General features: G+C 39.9%; 1 protein-coding gene across 6 annotated transcripts in view; it reads left to right on the forward strand.

Moving 5' to 3' along the window:
• mef2aa (myocyte enhancer factor 2aa) overlaps positions 1–19835 on the forward strand; it is a 66044-nt gene that overhangs the window by 36814 nt on the left and 9395 nt on the right. For 2 of the 6 annotated variants that reach the window (XM_077517081.1, XM_077517082.1), the window contains exons 4-7: positions 8696–8827; positions 8896–9030; positions 11434–11650; positions 18389–18564. In XM_077517081.1, the coding sequence (XP_077373207.1) occupies positions 8696–8827; positions 8896–9030; positions 11434–11650; positions 18389–18564 (660 nt within the window). The remainder of the gene's footprint in view (positions 1–8695; positions 8828–8895; positions 9031–11433; positions 11651–18388; positions 18565–19835) is intronic. The other 4 variants (XM_077517084.1, XM_077517085.1, XM_077517083.1 and 1 more) reach the window with 2 other exon arrangements.

Genomic DNA, 19835 nt, shown 5'->3' on the forward strand with positions numbered 1-19835 from the left:
GCCTGCACAGGGTAAGATGTGCAAGTAAAAGCAAAAAACAAAAACACAAAAAAATCTGCTGACCTGATAGACATACAATAAGTTATTTCAAAATTTATTTCTAATTTGTGTCGGGTTATTTTACGTTGGATAGTTTATTCTAGGTAATGATGATAACCAATTTCAATGAAACACGTGGTGTAAACTAACCTGGCAATAACCAGATGGAATATCCATCTGGTACCTATCCACAGTAATTTCGTAGGGAAAAGGCGGGACATTCTGTACAATAATTCGAGCTGATTGGACGATATGACAATCTACACGTTTGTTTTAACCAATCACGGATGAAAACGCCATCTTCGTTTTTGTCAAGGGGAGGGAAGCACGAACATCTTGCCAGCTAGAAATGCACGAAGCGCCTTGCTGTAATTCTGTGAGAACAGAATTAATTGTAGCGTCCATTTGTCTTATGTTGGGGTTGTTTGTCAGCCGCTGCGTCGGTGCTGGCTTCCTGGTTTCGTCACAGTTGCATAGCCCTCCCCCAAACATAATGTCGCTCTGTGATTGGTCCGGCGGTTATCTGCGGGAGCGGTACAAGATGTATTCTTCGGAGTTTGTGAAGTCACAAATACTGCGAGAATTCATCTTGCGAGAGCAAGGTTAGGGGTAAACCAGTGGTGAGCAACATTTTTTGCTTAAAAAAAAGAAGTTAAAATTCATGTAAAATATATTATATTGTTTAATTCAGTAATATAATTACTTCTCATAGCTGTATTTTTAGCTGGGATATGTTTTTTTTTTTGTTTTTTTTCCCTCCGCATGTAGGTATGCATACTGCAGTTTAATGACTGGTTTGAGTGCTTCCGATATGATGTGTCAGTACTGTCATTGGCAGGCCATCATTCCAGGGTGTACCCGCCTCTCACCCTCAGTCAGCTAGGTTAGGTTCTAGTCCTGTCATGACCCTGAACAGGATATGACGGTATAGACAATGGCTGGATGTCTGTGGTTCAGTATTGTTTACAGAGCAGAAACACAGGACACGAACTACTACACAAGCAAGCCGTGATCTAAAACGGCACTGTGGGGTCTTGAACATAATGGGTGCTGTGTGTGTTGGATGGTGGGAATTAATTGCGTAACGTCTCCACTCGTAAACCTGTGTGTTATGATCCACATGAAATGGGTCAAGATCGGGCTGACCTAATTTGATTGGATCTAGTCGGGCAGCAGCAACGTTGGCGAAGCTGTTAAAAGATCATTAAACCACAAGCCCTTAGTCCACCCTTGTGTTCTTCGGCGACCTTCAATGAGTGGCTGAAATACACAGCGGTGTCTTTTGAGTTAGCAACAACCAGCTCGCCCTTGTGCCCCCCTCCTCCTGGTGTTCCCGCTGCGCAGCCAACCCCCTCCTGCCCAGGGGCGAGGACAGAGCAAAGCCTGCTGGGATGGGCTGGCAGCATGCCACCTATCCCCCCCACCCGCAGCAACCTGGACCGACCGGGGCCAGAATACGGAGGTTGCCTCAGATTGATGAGGACTCGGGTCTGCGGTCAGGGTGTAGAGTGTTGCAGAACAGACGTCCTGCTGGCATTTCCTGCCCTCTCTGCTTCCCAACACCGGCTCACCGTATTCACTTAATCGGAACTCCTAATTGTCCTTATGAATATTTTAGAGGCTGGCAAGGATTGGAGTTCAGGGCAGGGGGGTATGGTTTCAAACGGTCTGGCAGCTCATGATCCACTCAGTGACCAGCGGAGGGAAGATGGAGGAAAATGGTTGATATTGAAATGATCATTGTTGCTGTTTTTAAATATGCCGTTCACAACATGGCAGTGGCAATGGCAGTAAGACGACGGCACAAGAAGGCACACTAGTTAACTCTGCACAATGCACATATTCATGTTTAATATTCATGGCTTAGAAATGGTTTTCATACAAATACTTAGCGTAATTATCAGAGGATGTCAATTAATTTTGAGCTTCCGTCGGACACCCTTCGCCAAACCGGCAATATTTCAAGTTGAACCACACTGTAATCGTCAATCCGTCATTCGAAGTGGGTATCCGTCAATGTTTCCGTCATTCGTTACTAAAATGGGCACTCCATTATTGACGGATTAATGATTAGTTTGATGGACGAAAACCCACTGCTGTCAATTTTTTGAAGTTTGACAATTGTCAACAAAACTGGCATCCATTGTTGACGGATTGTCTGTCAATATTGATGGAATGGTAGTTACATTTCAAGGCTGTAAACAGTGTGCAGTGAACTAGCGTAGTAAGCATGATCAGTTTCCGTCATGCTAACTGCTTTTGTTTTATGTTCTCGGCCTAGAAGTATTTTTCATGCAATTAAGAAAAACATGTCCAATTTTTTTTGTTTTGTTTTTGGGATGAAACTGAATACTGACATTCTATAACGTAAAAATCTTTAAAAAAAAAAAATGGTAAAGTGTTTTCACTTCGATGTTATGCAATAGCATAGTTTTGTAGTCAACAAGAATGTGTTTCAGTTTGCATACAAGTTTGAGTTATGCTGCTGGTAAAGGAACTCAACTTCCTTGTAAACCAGCCCCGTATGTACCACCTTTTTCTATTTTGACACAGCCCGTGATCTCATTCTCCTTATGACATTGGTTTGCCTTTCATTCATTTGCAGTTGAATTCCCTCCCGTCTCACACTGGAAATACGCGGGCCGATGATTACTCTCGGCGGCTGCGGGGGCTAATAGCTTTGTCGCATCAGTCATCATTCACGACGGTCTCAGAACAGCCGTGGCCTCACAGTCCTCGGTCGAATCAGTTGCATTTTAATTGGCAATCCTGTCGATCAAATCCTTGTACAGTAAACCCCTGCAAACATGGTGGATTGGGATTCTAGCCCTGCTACAGATAAAGAAAACTCCCGAGTGTTGGTGGCCTCCCTAAAAATGTTTATAATTGCTTTCATTAATAATCTAAAGTGTAAATACGTTGAAATACTTTATGCCATTTTTAAACTCTTCCTAACAAGACTGTATGTCACTTTTATCAGCTGTAAAAGTTGTCCAGCAAAATGAGACTGCCGTTGTTAGCTAATTTGATCTTTTTAATAGCCATCTAGTTAAGACACTTCACTTCCTGTACTTCCTTTTAGCCAGGGATTTGCTTGCTTGCATATTAAGGCATTACAGAAAGCACACAAAAATGTGAATACAGTAGTTGAGTTTTTCAGTGAATAAGGGTAAATTTGGTTCCACCAAAAAATAAACAAACCAACTTGAATATCACCTACTTGGTTCTGCTTTGTAGTGGGTCCAAAGATTAGGCCTTAATCATGTGTCATAGAATTTTTTTTTTGAGTCATTTTTTGTTACTTCCAAAAGAAATTTAAACTTTGGCGCGCAGAACTTGACCGCTCCCTTAACTCTTCCTATCCACTAACGACTGAGACAATAGAGCGAGCCAAAAGGAAGGATGTGACTCCAGCCTCATATCCTGATATCAGTCCACTCAGTCATGCGTTAGCGCCACGAGATTGAACAAGATGTCTAGCAATTTTGTTGTTGTTGTGTAATAGCAAAAACAAAAAAACAAAAAAATAAGGTTGGCCTTGATATGCTGTGGCCCAAAGACCAAAAAAAAAAAAGATTTAAAAAAAACAAAAAGCTGAATATTTTTTATTTATTTATTTTTTTAATTCCCCTCAAGTGAGGACAACAGTGCCGCGAGAGGAATTTAGAACACGGTTCTAGTGAAAGTCTCTTAAGGTGTTATATAAGCGCGGCAATGTTCCTTGGCAAGATAAAAGTCTCCTATCAGCTGCCTCCCGAGCTGCTGATTTCCGAGTGCCTTTGCATTCAAAGGAGTCCTTTGATAAGCCCATTAGACGGAACCGCCTGGACACAATGGTGATGTCATGAGGATTAGCATGCTACCTTTGCGAGTCCCGGTGCCAGGGGCCAATTCATGGTACTGCTGGGTTAAAGGCTGTGTCTATAAGAGCATGCTTGAAACACACTCTGAACTAAAACGGCTATCACGACATTGCAGACCTCCACCAAGGTGGAAAAGATTGCGGTCGCATATCAACACAAAGAATGCCTGCTTGCTTTCAGTGGTACCTTGACTTACAAGCTTAATTTGTTCCGTGACCTAGCTTGTAACTTGATTTTACGTTCCTGAAGCCGAAACACCACAAAGTGGGTTGATTTTGAAAAATTATCGAATTTCGATTTGTTTTTCTTCCCTCTTTGTTGCGATTGCAATTTAATAATTGTGATTCTTTTTTTTTTTTGTCCTCTTCCCATGTATATTTTTTTTAACAAACATAAGAAATTGATTAATCTGTCATGAAATGAAGAATATCAGATTTATAATATTCACCTGCTCCTTGAGTGATGTACTTTTAAGACTTTGCAATGAGATGGTCTCCCTTCCCTTATCACAAGAATAACTTTTATCACTGTAACTTATTCTACTATGTACTATATATACAATGCTAGTAATGTATTTAAGGCATAGGAAGAAGAGCCACATTATACAGTCGTGGTAAAGAAGTACAGTCAACATGTTGACATATTCTCATTAAACATGAAAAGCTGAAACGACAAAGCCACTGATGTGTTTCTACTACTGCACAACATGACATTCAGTAGTTTATGATTTTTTATTTATTTATTTTTGCTTCATATTTATTGCCCAAAAATGTTTTTCATACATTTACTGTATTTTTGGCATCGTAGGTTAGCGTACTGTGCATTATGACTTACAAATTCGTCTTACGAAGCTGCACTGGAATGAGTGCAGAATGGAATGTCATCACAAATGGAGCCCAAGCCCCCCCCCCCGTAGTGACCTTAGCAGGGGGTGCCACTAACTGGCGCTGTACAATGGCTAATTCCGCCATGTGTTGCGGTAGGTGTCTTTACAGACACGGCATCTGCAAAGCTGAAGGAGCAAAATAAGGCGTGCTCGGTTGACTACTACGTTTTCAATCCACGAGAAGTGTTTTTCGTGCAAATATTTGGAATTCCAATCTTGAATATATGTTTATAAAAAGATATGTTTTGGCGGTAATATGCTTTTGGGGTCAGATAACCTTCAGGGTCTGCAAGTTGTTCCTTCTATGGTCATGTATCTGCACGGCTGACTTAGATTGGGCGATATGGGGGGTGCCAGGTCCTGGCAGGTGTTGGATGGTGCGACACCTGTTTGGCCATGTGCTGCTTTAGTGATCCATTTACTGGGAACTGTGGGTGCTCACTGCGTGACATGCTGAACATGCCAAGTTATTCGGCAAAGATTTACAAGCACACACCCCCCCCCCCCCACACACACACACACACACACACACACACACACACACACACACACACACACCTCCAACCTTCCCTGTAGCCTTCGGTCACTCACATGCATGAGGGTGCCTCAGCAGAGTTAACTGGAACTCTTTCATTGATGAACTAATGCACAGCAGCTGTCTTGCATATGCAGTAGCTTGAATTACCGCTTTATATAGCCTTTTAAAGATAATATGTATTACCGTGATTTACGTTGAATGTCTGAGCACAACTGCTTGTCCTTGTATCTTGTTCCTCTGCTGTCAAGCCCTCCCTACAAGGCTCAGGCCTGTGGGTGTGTGCAGAATGCTTGTGTTGTGATATTCCCATAATGAGTAGGATGGAGTTTTAAATGTGCAGGTTCACATCAGACTTTTTGGCAGGCGGGACAAGAAAGTGCATAGTGGAAGGCCAGAAAAACACACAGGCCTTTAAAGGAGCGCTGACTAAAGAGCGTTTGCTCGGTAAACAGGAAATGAAGCAGCAAGGCGTTGTCTTAGAACCAGAGGAATGTCACCACTCTCTACCACACTGGTCTTGGTGCTTGTGTGGTTCAGTGAGACCCGGTTATTACATGGGCCAGTTGTCTCTTGCTCTTATTGTGGCCACTCTAGCCGGGAAGAACTGGGTGGGATTGGGAACATCCCAGTCCAACGTATCTATTCTATCTGCACTATCTCTTGAGTTCAGTAGACCTCAAATGGGCATTTTATGGTTGGAACAGAAGCAAACAGTACACATCATCAGATGAACGCCATACCACCAACGAAGCAGCGGCGGGTTGATGCTTTGGCTTGGTTTTTTGGTTGGAAATCTAGAATTGTGGCTTTAATCAAAGTGGAAGGACTTATGAGGGTTAGCGTTGTAGCAATCATTTTATGTTCAACATCTTGAGAAATTATGCTTGATGTTGTGAGTGTCTTATCAGTGTTAAATTAAGGTTAGGATTATAGGGTTAGGGACTTTTGGGGTTTGGGTTATAGCAGTCACTTTTACCCACAAACATTACGTTAGGTTGATAGCAGAACATTTTAGTCAAGAACCTTTCAGAAGTTACGGTTTGTTTTCAAGGACATTTTACACCACGACTAGGCTGGCAACATTTAAACCATCCGAGCCAAGATTGCACTCCCGCATCGGATTAACAATTATGTGTTTTGGTTTTTAATAGAAAGTGTATGGCGCGTGAGAAAAGTGAGACGGTTCATGGTGTGAATGGCGAGCGGAACGTACAAAACGACACTTGACAGTTGAGGTGGCATCGCTCACAGCACCGTTTTCATTGTTAAACTCATTATACAATGTTTTGTTTTTCAATTGAGAGCCTTGTTTTTTTTTATAGTTTGAAAAAAAACCCAAAACCCCGTCAATGTTAAATGTAGTTTTCTCCGCTTTTTAATCAGAAACCGGTGTTTTTGGTGAAAACCCACCCATGTTCTCTGCTAATTACTAGACAACACAAAAAGCTGCAAACAAAGGAACCAAGAAGACTCTACTTATTATGTTAGGGGGGTTGGTGCTTATTCTGTAGAACAAAATATTCTGTGGGTCATGGGAGATCAGTCAGAATTCCAAAATGATGCGCAAAATGGAGAATTCTGCTTCGAAGTGAATCAGTCAATGGAAGTTTCCATCGATCGAAACAGCAATTTTACAATGGGGGTTTCAAGAGAGGATTTTACAGATTGTAGGCCACATTGTTTTTTTGAAAAAGCTTCTATTTTAAAAGCCCTGTGTTCTTTTTCTTGTCGTCAAGTGAAAGCCCGGAAAAAGAGCTGCAAGAGTTCCCGTGAAATCTGCTTTCAATATTTTGCAGGAATCTCCTCAAACCATGTCTCGGCGTTTTCGGAAATGCTTGTAAAAAATGAGGTTTTGTCAGAAATGCTTGTAAAAAATGAGGTTTAGCCACGTGGTCTGCACAGATGAGGGCTGCTGTCACGTTTCCATCAAGTGCTTTGACGCTCCTTCCCGGTGATCTCGCACCGAACTTGCACTTTCTCGCTCAAAACAACACTCAATCCTGTTCTGCCTGCGTGTCTCTCACAAACACACACACTTTCCTCATTTTGCCAGGCGATAAAGCCGAGAAGCCGAGCGTGAGGTCTCATTAGTTTGTGTAGGGGTGGTCTCACCGTGACCCCGATACGTGCAGGAGTCAGCGACCTTCCTGTACACACGCACGAGGCCTACATCCTCGCCCCCCCGCACCTCCCTCTCGGCAGCCCGCCTGGCACGAGCGACTCGCCGCTCCGGGCCTGCAGCCGTCCGATAGAGAAGCCTTGAGAGGCGGCCATAAATCATGTTTTGATGTGCGTCCGCTGCCGTATCACAAGCTGTCACAGGCTGTCAGCCTGCCTTGTTAGCGCCGCTATTCACAGCAGTAATGAGTAGCAGTGTCGCACATTTTTTTTTTTTTTTTTCATTTTTATTTTGACTTTGTCATGAGAGTGAGAGTGCTTTGCACAAATTAATGCCCACTAATCAAAAACAGAACTTTCGGAAATTATTCATAGTACTTTATCCACATTTTAGATTCTACACACAAGTACTCCATAGCAATATAAAAACGTTTGTTGTTGTTGTTTGCAAATAAATTTTAATTTAAATAGCAAATATGTGAAGCAATTAATTGATTGATAAATCTGCAAAATTCTCAAAATCTTCTATGTTGTCAAAATGGGGCTTTGTATAGAATTTTCAGGCAAAGAATGGAAATAATCCATTTTGGAATAAAGCTGTAACATCAAATGTGGAAAAATTGAAGCCCTGTGTCTGCTTTACGAATGCACTCCACTGTATATTACTCACAGGGATTAAGATCCCACCGTAGCGAGTTAAATAGTGGGGAAAGCTCTCTGTTGTGGGATCCTCTTAAGCACAGAAGGGTTGCGCTTCTGATAAGTGAAATATAATAAACATGCTAACCCCATAGTCAGAGAAAAGGAGGAAACAAGTGTGGGTCAAAGGGGGAGGGGCAGGAGATGGGGGAAGAAAAACATGTAGACTGCATGTCACGGCAGTATATGGTGTTTTAGTAAAGGATATTCATATTACAGATTTTTAAAATTATTATTTGCACTTAAGATCTAAGATAAAAAGTGCATTCATTCATAAATTATGAACTACCATAAGGTATCAAGCTGAAAATGATTCGTACATTTCCTAGATTTTAAGTTGAAGTGGCTTTTAGGAGTCCTGTATTCTTTAAAAAAAAAAAAAAAAAAAAAAAATGGAAGAAAAGATGCACCAATAATCCATTGTTTCTTGTCATATGAGTAAATATTTCAGATATCATTAACACACTACTGTTCACTCTGTTGCTCTGCAAAGTGAGAGACATGACTTGTCTTGTGTTGTTTTTATTTCCCAATTGTGCATCTTCCTTTCAGAAATTAAGAAACAAAGGCCATAATGACTGTGCTAGCCCCGATCCAGATGACTGTTTCGGGCACAGCCCCCTCACCGACGACCATTTCGGCAAACTAAGCGAAGAGAGCGATTTAATGTACAAGCGCTGCGGTGTAAGTACTTCCTCTTGTCCCCTGCTGTTTTGTGTTGATGGCTGTCTCTATGTCGATGTTCACTGCAGGCGCTAAACAAGAAAGAACACAGAGGTTGCGATAGCCCGGACCCCGATGCCTCATATGTCCTCACTCCTCACACTGAAGAAAAGTATAAAAAAATTAATGAGGAGTTTGATAATATGATGAGAAATCATAAAATCGTAAGTACTGTTAATAAAAACAAAACTTTTTTTTTTAATTTTTTTGCTTGGCTTTGTGTGCCACAAAGAATTTTCTCTCTTTTTATTTATTTTTAAACATTTTTACCTCACTTTTCGTTAACCTGCCCAAAATCTCTTTCAGAATTTTGCTTTCTATTAAGCATAACGCCTCGACTTCTGGATTGTTGTTGTATTGGTTTGTGCTGCAAGTGATTTATAGAGCACCTTGATAAGATCACATATTCCAACATGTTTACAAAGTCGGTAACTAGCTACACTAGGGACATAAATAAGGCAGTGCATTTTCATCGTAAAATCCTCCTGTTATGCTGCAGTTGATTTGACCCCTTACTGTTAATTTTTTGTTAAAGTTTACATATCTAGAAAAATATTTTAAAATATAAAACAAAAAATTGTACTACACATTCCCCCGCACCTATTTTATAGTATTTTTTTATATTGCCCATACTATGTACAGTACGTATAATTTTAATTCATAATAAATATTTAATTAATTATTATTATTATTATTATTTTTTTAAACAATTGTCTTGTTTTAACCTGAAAATTTTGAGGATTGTCTTAGTTTTATTTTTTTCTTATACATCTTTTATGGTTTTCCACAATTTAGCTTTGGGGGTTTTACGGTACTGGACTTTCTCAATTAGGTTCCCAGGATCCCTCAAAATGCATGTTGTTTGAAAATTATTTAAAAAAATTGAAAATACAGAAAAACTGAAAGTAAAGTAAAATTTAAAACATAAAGTAAAATAAATGATATAGTAAAATAAAAATATTACAGATTTTATACACTATATATTGATTGAACTTTTCTGATTGTTAAATACAATGGACTTTGCACCCTGAACATTTTGCAAAGAAATATTCCAAGAGGGTCAAACATCGCCTCCCAAAGCATTTTATCATCATTATATGAATTTGTGTGATCTTATCACATGTGCCTATATGTCTTTGTTCCTGACATGAAGAGCACCACTTTGCCATTAACAAAAGTCACAATAACGCACCGACTGACCCACTGGATGAAGGCTGTAATGATTTGATTTTTTTAATCACTGACGCGCGCCATTGTCATTGCCGCTTTTCAGTCAGCACGTGGTCACTAAATGCTTCAGCATTCTTTTAGCTGTCACAATCCGCCTTTGCTATGTTGACAAATGCGCACACACAGATGCTTCAAAAAGCAAAACATGCGCCTGTTGTGCTGACCGCTGCAATGCCAAAGTGATCACCAGAATGCATGTTGTTGTTTATTCTTCCAAAATGTTTTGTTTGTGCTGCAGCAGCACTGAAATTGTATCTGCTGTATTAACTCTGGTGTTTATAGCCCAAAGTGATTCATATGTTGGACAAATTGAGTTAAAGTGAATTTTTAATGTAATTTTTTTGGCAATGACACCAAAAAATAGGTAAAACACTGAAAGATGTTTAGCATTGGGTTTTTAGAATATTCATAATTTAATGTGTGTAACTTCTTGGGTTTTTATGGTAGGTTGGTAGCTTTGCTATTACCCTACACAAATTTTGGAGATTTTTACTGTAGTCTGTTTTTATTTATATCTGTATTTATTTTTAACCCTTCGGCTATTTATTTATGGTAGTCTTATTTTAGTCTGCACAATTTTTGGGGCGTTCACAGAAATCTTATTTCAACACGTGCAAATGTTTTTGGGGTAGTTTAATTTTGACCTGCACAACTATGAATTTTAACGGAATTTTATTTATTTTTTTAATGGGTGCAACATTTTTTTTTATTTGTAATATTATTATTATTATTATTATTATTATTATTATTATTATTATTATTATTAATTTTATTTATTTAATTTTTTTAAAATTGCATTTGTGTTTCTGGTCTATTTTAACTTATTTTCTTGGGATTTTTGTAGTGTTAGTCTTTAGTATATTGTGCCCTAAGCCTAAGCTAACAGGATCTCTCATCATATGGACAAAACCATCCTCAAAATTGTTTAAAAATTGTTAAGAGCATTGAAAATGAACAAAAAAGGGGAACAATGAAAAAATTGTGAATTTACTACTCATTTAGTGTCTAGTGGATGAATCATTCAGGGCTTAATTAACCAAATATGTCTGATAAAATGTTCGTATGTATCATAAGATCCAATTATTGTCGAATAATTTTTTTTTAACATACCTTCACTCCACAGAAATTGCAAATGATTGTTTCTGTTGCTCTATTGTTACTGTCACATGTGTGCCAGGCTGTTTTTATGAATGAGTCCTTTAATTAAAACAAACCCCTCAAGGGATAGGTCTCAGCTGCTAATACCTTGACAACCACTGATCATCATCATCATCAAACCTTGGATTGTGTTTTGTGTAAGTATCTGAATGTGTGTGTTGTTGGTGTCCCTCTCACAGCCCATAGCGTTGCCTCAGCAGAACTTCTCCATGCATGTGGCCGTGCCGGTGTCCAACCCCAACGCCATGTACCAGCCGGGAGGCGTGACTCTGGGTAGCCAGAACCTAGCGGCGGCCGCAGCTTCCCTCGGCGACAACGCGTTGCTGTCCCCTCCGCAGGCCTCCTTGCATAGGAATGTGGGCTCCAGCGGGGGCCCTCAGAGGCCCACCAGTGCAGGTTAGTTGGTGGACGCTGCCCCGCCCTCAAAAACATGGCTGATGAGGTATTACAGTCTAAAGAGTCTCGTTCAATGTTGGCATTGTCGTTGGTTTTGTAGAGCCACTTTCTGACGGGGTCTCAAAGACTTTTTGGGTCCAGGGACAGCAAGAGAGATTTTTTTCTTTTTTTCCCTCGAAGGACCCCATCACAAACAACGTCAGATAACCATCGTGATTAAGTAAATACCCCACCTCGTTTATTCAGCAGGTCTCTGACATCTTTATAAGCGTTACCATCGGGAGCGCTGTGTAACAACGAGGTGTCTTCTGGTACTGGGATGACTGCTGTGATTTTGTGAGTCCAGATGGCTTTGGCCACACTGCATATAATACGAGTACATGCCGCTAGGCGCGAAATGCCGTGTTCCGACGTGACTTCATAGCACAAGTGACTGACGCCTTGTCCTTCCATTTTGCTCGTTTTTCCACCGTGGCCACACTCAAATCTGTCGTTTAATGCTGTTTTAAGAGAAAAACTCGCGTGGGACTCGACATGCCGCGCTTTTGATTTCGGTTTAATTCTTTGAAAAGTCCTCTCTCGCACATTCATAAAACTTTTAACTCGTTCACTCCCAGGCATTTTCACTGGAGCAACCCCTTTCGCTCCCGGCTGTTTCACAGGATTTTTGTGTTCTATTGCTATAAAAGCATGGGACCTACCAAAAATAAGATTAGAGTCTCTTCTTTCATCAGGAAAAAAAGTATATTTCTACCGGTTTCAGTTTTACAGCAATCGGCATTAGAATAGAGCTAAGTTTCATCATTATTCACAAATCTGTTTAAAACAGTGGGGAAAAAAACATGTCCCTGGTTGATCTCTTATAGTCTGCTGCCACCTACTGGCCATTTTTGTAATAACTACCTTTGCTTCAAGCATTCTCTTCAGTTCAGAGGCTGCATCAAAGCCTTCTTTATGCTCTAGCATAAAAAAACAAAACAAAAAAACATATACATACGTCTTTGGGAGCATGGTAATATTTAAAGTAGAACGTATTTTTACGTTTTTAGGAGCAAATTAGTTAAGAGCAGCACTGATAATTGTTTTATTTTCAAGTCCCAACACAAATAGTAAAAACATTCCTTAGCTAAGATCCCAAGACAGTTTATTAATATATTTAGTCCCTTCCATGGCAAACACTTATAGTAGAGATTTTGCCTTTTACAGACTCTGAAGATAAATCTACATGACATGATGTTCATGTCTTGTGTGGAACCCTCGGCTGCCCTTTTTTCTTCATTTTCGTGCAGATGGTTAATCATATCACTCTGTGCATCTCATTAGGTGGCCTGCTTGATAGCGCAGAGCTCTCAGTGCCAAGCGGCGTGGGCTTGGGCCCAGCGGGTAAGTCCTTCCCGAAGAGATTTATGTGCTCTCTGTAGCTCTGCCCACTGGACCTCCTGCTTAGCACTTGAGCTGGATGCTTGTGTTATCCATCTGTGATTGGTTCAAGACAAATCAGCCGCAGATTGGGGGGCCTTTTTGCTTGGCTTTATAGTAGTCACTGCATGCTTCGGGCCTCCTATTTGATGTGCTTGTTATATACACACACCCGAGAGAAATGATTATTTCTTTTAAAAACACCCCCACTCCAATCCAGATTCACCCCCGTGGTGTTTCCTACCATGTGTTGACAGGTGCATCTACCCTCACAAGCCTTATAAGGCTGGCCAGGGTCTGCAAGATGCCCAGACCAGCATAACCCGGGAGGTATTCAGGCCATGATATCCCTCTAAGTCCTCGGTACACAATGACCGGACAGCCTGTCATGGCTGCAATGTGCTGTGTGAGGGGCGGTGGCAGGTGGGCTTTTAACTCTTTCCCTGCCACTCGGCTCGCTTGTCTCCAAAAGGGGCCCGCAGCTGGTTTGTAAAGATAAGGTTATATAGTGAGGAAAAAGATCTAAGGTGAAAATGTGTTTTGTTGCTGGTCAACCTCCAAATAAATTAAGAAGAGATGAGCCTTTCGGGTATGTTTGTTTGTTTTTTGTTTTTTTTGTTTTTAACACTAGTCTTAAATTAACTTCCACAATGTTTGGGATTTTGATGGTTGTTTTATTTTTGTCACTTTTTTTAATGTTTTTAAAGTAGTCTATTTTTCAACCTGCACAACTTTAAAAATGGTCTTATTTTAACCTGACTTTTGGGGGGTTTATGGTAGTTTTTTTTTTTTTTTTTTTCCCCAACCTGTGGAATTTGGGGATTTTTTTACTTATTATTTATTTATTTATTTATTTATTTAATATTCTCATTTTAGGGGGATTTACAGTTGTATACTTTTACCTGCATAACTTCATTATTATTACCGTTACTGCATTTCTTTTTGTTTTATTTTGTTTTTTTGTTTGTCTTGTCTTATTTTGACCTATGAAATGTTTCAGACTTTTTCACCTGAATGTTTTTTTTTTTTTTACTTTTTTTTTTTTTAAAGGTAGCCTTATTTTCATCCCTGCAAGTTCCCCCCTCTTTTTATTTTATTTTATTTTTATTTTTGTCATTGATTTTCCATTACATTGTATCCGCCCGCATAGATAAATTACATGCATTTTAACTCAACCTCATGAGCCAGTAGTAATTGACCAATCAGATGGTTTAGTCAGAGCAGCTTTACGAGTGGGTGTGTGCAAAGCAGGGTGGTTTATTTCAATTAATGGCCCCTGCTGTATGTATGTATTTATGTATGTAAAGTTGTAAGAGCACCTTGGCTGGCTTCACTTGTGATGGCCTGTGGTCAAAAGTGCAACTTCCAGCTGTTGTTTGTACCAAGTGGCAGGTCCCTCCTGCTTCGCTGTCTTATGATCATTCCTGACATAGCTGTCTCTTTTCACAAGTCCTAATACAGTTATTCACAAGGCAAAGGAACCAAGCCTTAGTCAGTATTTATGATCGTTTGATGTCCTTCCAAATGTGGCTGAAGTATTAATGGCATATTCTGTAATATGTAAATTCCAAAAAGGCTAACTGGGCTGTGCTGAGCCCCTCGCCAACAGTCTTTGTACAAATGTATCACTTAACAATGCTTTTGTCACACCAATTACTACTACCTTCCTATTAGCTAGGGCTTTGGCACCATTTTGTGGCATCATGGAAAGAGCACAAAACTAAGTAAATAGATGAGTTTTTCAGCAAATAGTTGAGGGCAGATTTCACATAAAATAGGTGAATTTGTGAAAAGTGAACCATGACTAAGCAGGGATTCATTGTATAACCACAGCAAAAGTTGATGGAAGTTGTTGCAGTGCCGCCTCACCATCAGTGCGTTTTCACTGGACTAATGTCCACTTTCAAGCAGCTTCCCCGTTTGGAGAAGTGGTGACTCATTTAATTACTGGGAGGTGCTTTTCTTTTTACACGGCCTCGACTTACAAGCCGCCATGCGTAATGTCGGGAAACAAATATATTTCCCTCCCTTTTGTTCTCTAAATACCCATCTGCTGTATATCTCCTGTCAAATTTTATATCAATACCCCAGTGTGCCATTCAATAACGGAGCACAACAATGTACACAATTACAACCTAATTGCACCCCCGTCATTTCCAAATGCACATTTCGGTCAGCAGATGAAGGATGCAGAGTATGTTTTGGAGTCTTGGTGTTATGGAAGAAAAATTTTCGTCGAGTGAATGGAGGAAAATATAAACAAACGCAACAGCCCTCAGCCTACGGAGTGAAAGCTTGATTTTTGACTGTAGGTACAAGTGTCCAATTCAAATGTCTTACGCAGATCCGATTTATATTTTATTTTTTTTCATTACATGACAAATTTATATGTCCGAGTTTACATGCTGAAATTGCATTTACATTAACTACCACAAGATTCAAAACTCAGTAGTGACAGTATAAGGTAAACAAAAAATGAAATGTTTCAATAGTCCTTTGCTGACCACCAATGATTTCAGTAAAAAATAATTAAGAAAAATAGCATACCGTTTTGCCGCTGGTCACCAATTGTCGTATTTGGATGACATCCAGCTGGCATTCACAAAGTACTTATGATCTGTGTGTCTGCGCTGCAGTTATCCAATACGTGTTGGCTATTTAGTCACGTTTGGACCTTGTTTTGGTCTAATCATAACCAATTCCATGTGTATTTATTTCAATCCTCTTTTCATCCTCATTTTTTTTTCTTTTCAGAAAAAACGCACCCAAATCATCAGTCAGCTTCAATTTTGTTTTGGAAACCGGATATTTAACTATTTTCATTTGTTAATCAGTAAAAAAAAGTATGGTGTTAGCTGAGTACCCTCCAAGCAAACTTCTTCACCTCCATAAACTGCCAGAAAAGATCGCAATGCATCTTCTATTTTCTATACAATTTAGTGTCCCTACTGTTATTGCAAATGCTGTATAAGGTCATCACGGAATGCTGATTTATGCCTAAATTCAAAATACACATCAGTCAAGGTGTGATTGCCGTGCTACTTCAATCCCACTCAAATTGGAATACAGGAATGCAGAGATGCTAACGTTACAGTAACTACTGTATCTCATTTTTCATGCACAGCATATACACTGTGCACATAATAACTTGATGGGATTGCACATCATAGCCTTTATTTGCATACCATATAAGGATTTTAAATCCAGAAATAGAAGCGATAATAAAGAAATATTTAAATATTAGCATACCAGCAAAAGTTGGTCACATTTAAGGCTGAACAATTTAGGTCCTTTTTAAATGAAAATAAAGAGGTTGAGAGTTGCCCAGAAGAGTGCAGCGCAGCCGTGCCAAATGCAAATCACTGCCATCTGTCTTCATGACGAAGGTGCGTACGAGCGTTTGCCGGTTTCAAGTCGAACGCCAGCGCGTCCATGGCAGCGTGAAAAACAATTGTCTGTTTAATGGTAGCTTCAGGTTATTCAAGTTGAAACGGTAACACCCAACTTGTCTGACTCAAGATGCCGCATAATAGAATGACACTTCTGATCACACATATCTACAGGAGTTCAAAATTTTAATGTGTCACGTAAATACATCACAAGTAAGTGCTATTTACTGTAATACATCAACACCCTGCCACATTCTGTCCCTCCCAATTATGATTCATTTCCTATTTCACTCATGCAGTTGTATTGTTGACAGTCCAGGAGTTGAATCATTTTAGCTAAGTGTCTCAAGTAGCACCACTCATTTTTGCCTTAAAAATACTTGTTTTTACCCCTTGTCACAGAGTGCATATGTCTAGGGACCATCCACTCGTCAGTTAAAGACTGAAGTCAATTCTTATGTGATCAAAGTCCCAGCTGACAGCTGCTTGTGTACATACTGTTGATTCAGCTGTGAGATACCATTGTGGTCTTCATAACTGTTTATTTGAGTGGGAATTGTCACCCGGTCTTTATCGTGCGGCTATTGTTCCATTATGTTCCTAACGCAAAAGAGCCTCTCAGTTGCGGGCGCACACACTTGGACACACCGTTACACACAATAGAAGTCAAAAGTCAGCGACGTAGTGAAGTGTTACTGATCTGTTGATGCAGTGCCAGATACCATTCATTCTTTCTTACCGTTTTTTATGTAATAGCGTAGCTTCATTCAGGGCACTGAGTGAGTCCTACCTACAGTATTTGTCACACTGCAACTTAACAGTAGCACTTTTTTATATATAGTTTGGCTGGTCCTGCCACTTATACTTATACTAGAGATTGTTTGGTACCCAAAATCCCCGTCACCCAAATGTGTTGACATCAGAGAATGAGTTACGGAAAAGTTTCTCTTTTTAGTTTAGTCACAAGCCAAAGATAGAATTCTGGTCATCTATTGTGCCTTCTGGTTCTCTAGTAAATCTTACGACATGCATGCATCATGCGGAACTAGCGACTAGCTAGTCCCTTCGTTTGTTGCCGTCAGAAACAGCAGCAGCTTCTTGTTCTTTTTCGTCTTCTTCGTTTCTTGGGTTTCGGTAGTTAGAAACGGAAGTTTCAAATTCAACCGGAACCTGTTCGCTACTGTCAACATGGTTAGGAAACGGGAATTTTGGGTGCGAGTCCGCCTTCTCATATTTTTGGTCTTGTTTTTTTTGTAACATAGATGTCGTTTGTGACTTATTTTCCATTTTGACCAATGCAACTTGTACTACTGAGCGACTTTATAGTCCTGTGTGTGTATTTATTTATTTATTTATTTAACTTAGCTCAACCAAAAATTTTTGGGGTGGAATCTATAAACATGGGCATTACAAATGTAAATGTTTCACAATGCTTTGGCAAGGGTTAGTTAGAATATATTACATTGGTAATTGTGTTCATTCAGTAAATGTGTTGAAACTCGCATGGAAAAGTAAATGTGTGAGCATCAAAGTGCGAGTCCAGCGTGTGCCTGTTCATTGTCATTTTCTTTTAATTGTTTTTATCCGGCCGTAATGGTTTTAGCTATTTCTTTTAAGCGGTCACGGTACATTTGCCCGGAAACTGCCCCTCGTCTCCAGACGCAAACAGAACCCACTCTAAAGTAATCATTCACACTAAAAAATAAAAGGCTCATCAATTTTGAAATGGACATTTTATTTTTGTAACTGTTCGGGATAATTATCCACGTCCATTAAAACTTCCCAGAGGGTTGAAAACACTTAACGCCGCGTGGAGAAAAAAAACAAAAAAAACAACGCGAGCCGCATGGTGGCCTTGATGACGACGGTTGCCAGTCACGCTTGGTGCTTTTTGACGACGTGTCGCTGTTGGTTGTGTTCGCCTGTGCAGGGAACGGCTTCACCAACCCCAGGGCCTCCCCGGGTCTCCTCAGCGGCAACGGCCTGGGTAAAGTCTTGCCCACCAAGTCACCTCCGCCCCCCGGAGGGAACATGGGAATGGGAGGCCGCAAGCCCGACCTGAGGGTTGTCATTCCTCCGTCGAGCAAAGGGATGATGCCCCCGCTGGTGAGTTGGACTCTTAATATGCACCACATGGACAAAAAGTATTGGGCTATTCACGACAAATCCTTATTCTGTAAGCCAGTGGTTTCACCTCATGATTGTCTTGTGCGATCACTGATTGATCATTTAATTGATAAATAGTTTGTCACACTTTGTGTTGTTTCGTTTTGTATTAGATTTTCAGAGCTTTATGAGATTTTAGCAGAGCTGTTTTTGTCCAAAAGATCCCTACTGAGACGACGTGTTGCTCGAGTGCTGTAACGCTCACTCAATTATTCACATTTAATCACCAGGCGTTGTCTACTCATGATAATGAAGATGTAGAGCTCATTGACCACACGGAACACCTGAGGCTACACTGGACTCTTGTTTTATTCTGGATTTGCACTTGGACCCGAGGTTCAAGTGCCCAATACCCCATTTAGTTCCTGTATTATGTTGACTGTCTATTATTGCTGTAGACTGTACATTTCAAATGGCAAATATGGATGTTTACATCCACAGAAGAACACAAAAAATAAAACAATACGGGAAAAAAAGTGTAAAATAAGTATAAATGGAGTGGATAAATTAAGTTTTAATATCACTTTGGCCTCCATTGAAAATTCTTGATGGCGTATGGAAGACTAGAGGAGGTGAGAGAGAGCCATATTTATACTTAGCTCAGAATTGTTTTTTAAATTCTGTCATATTTCTCGCCTTCTTTATCAAATGGCAGCCACTCGCAACTTTCAAAAAAAATAAAATAAAAAAGTGCTGAGTGTTCGCAAGGTCAGCTCCATCTTTTATAAAGTTAACTGAAAAGTTCAATAAATAGTCCCCGAAGTTAACACAAATTAAAATTGATCTATTACGTATTTGGATTACGTTTGATTGCCTATACTGCACTTTTGCTGTAGTTTAAATTCTTTGTAGCGGATGTTTTTTTTTTGTTTTTTTTTGGTGTTGTTTGGACAGACCTGTTGTAATTTGGTGGCTTTTGATTCATTTCAATGACAGGCTTTGACACCCTACATTATCTGATCTTTGAATCGAATTGGCAGATATCTGATACTTGTGAAAATACCAAATTCCACATCTTTTTGCACTTTATGCTACCTTAGCACAACTTGAGAGCAAAAAAAAAAAAAAATGTCACTTGAACCATGCAATGCCAAATGCATTCATTTTAAAAATTGTGCATTCGGGTTGGACTTTAATTCTCTCGATGTTTCCTATTTGCCATACACATATTAGTATTAGCTTCTGAAATCCTCACTGGAATGAGTCGGGTT

Source organism: Festucalex cinctus, chromosome 3 (assembly GCF_051991245.1).
Source record: "Festucalex cinctus isolate MCC-2025b chromosome 3, RoL_Fcin_1.0, whole genome shotgun sequence".
NCBI classification, from domain to species: domain Eukaryota; kingdom Metazoa; phylum Chordata; class Actinopteri; order Syngnathiformes; family Syngnathidae; genus Festucalex; species Festucalex cinctus.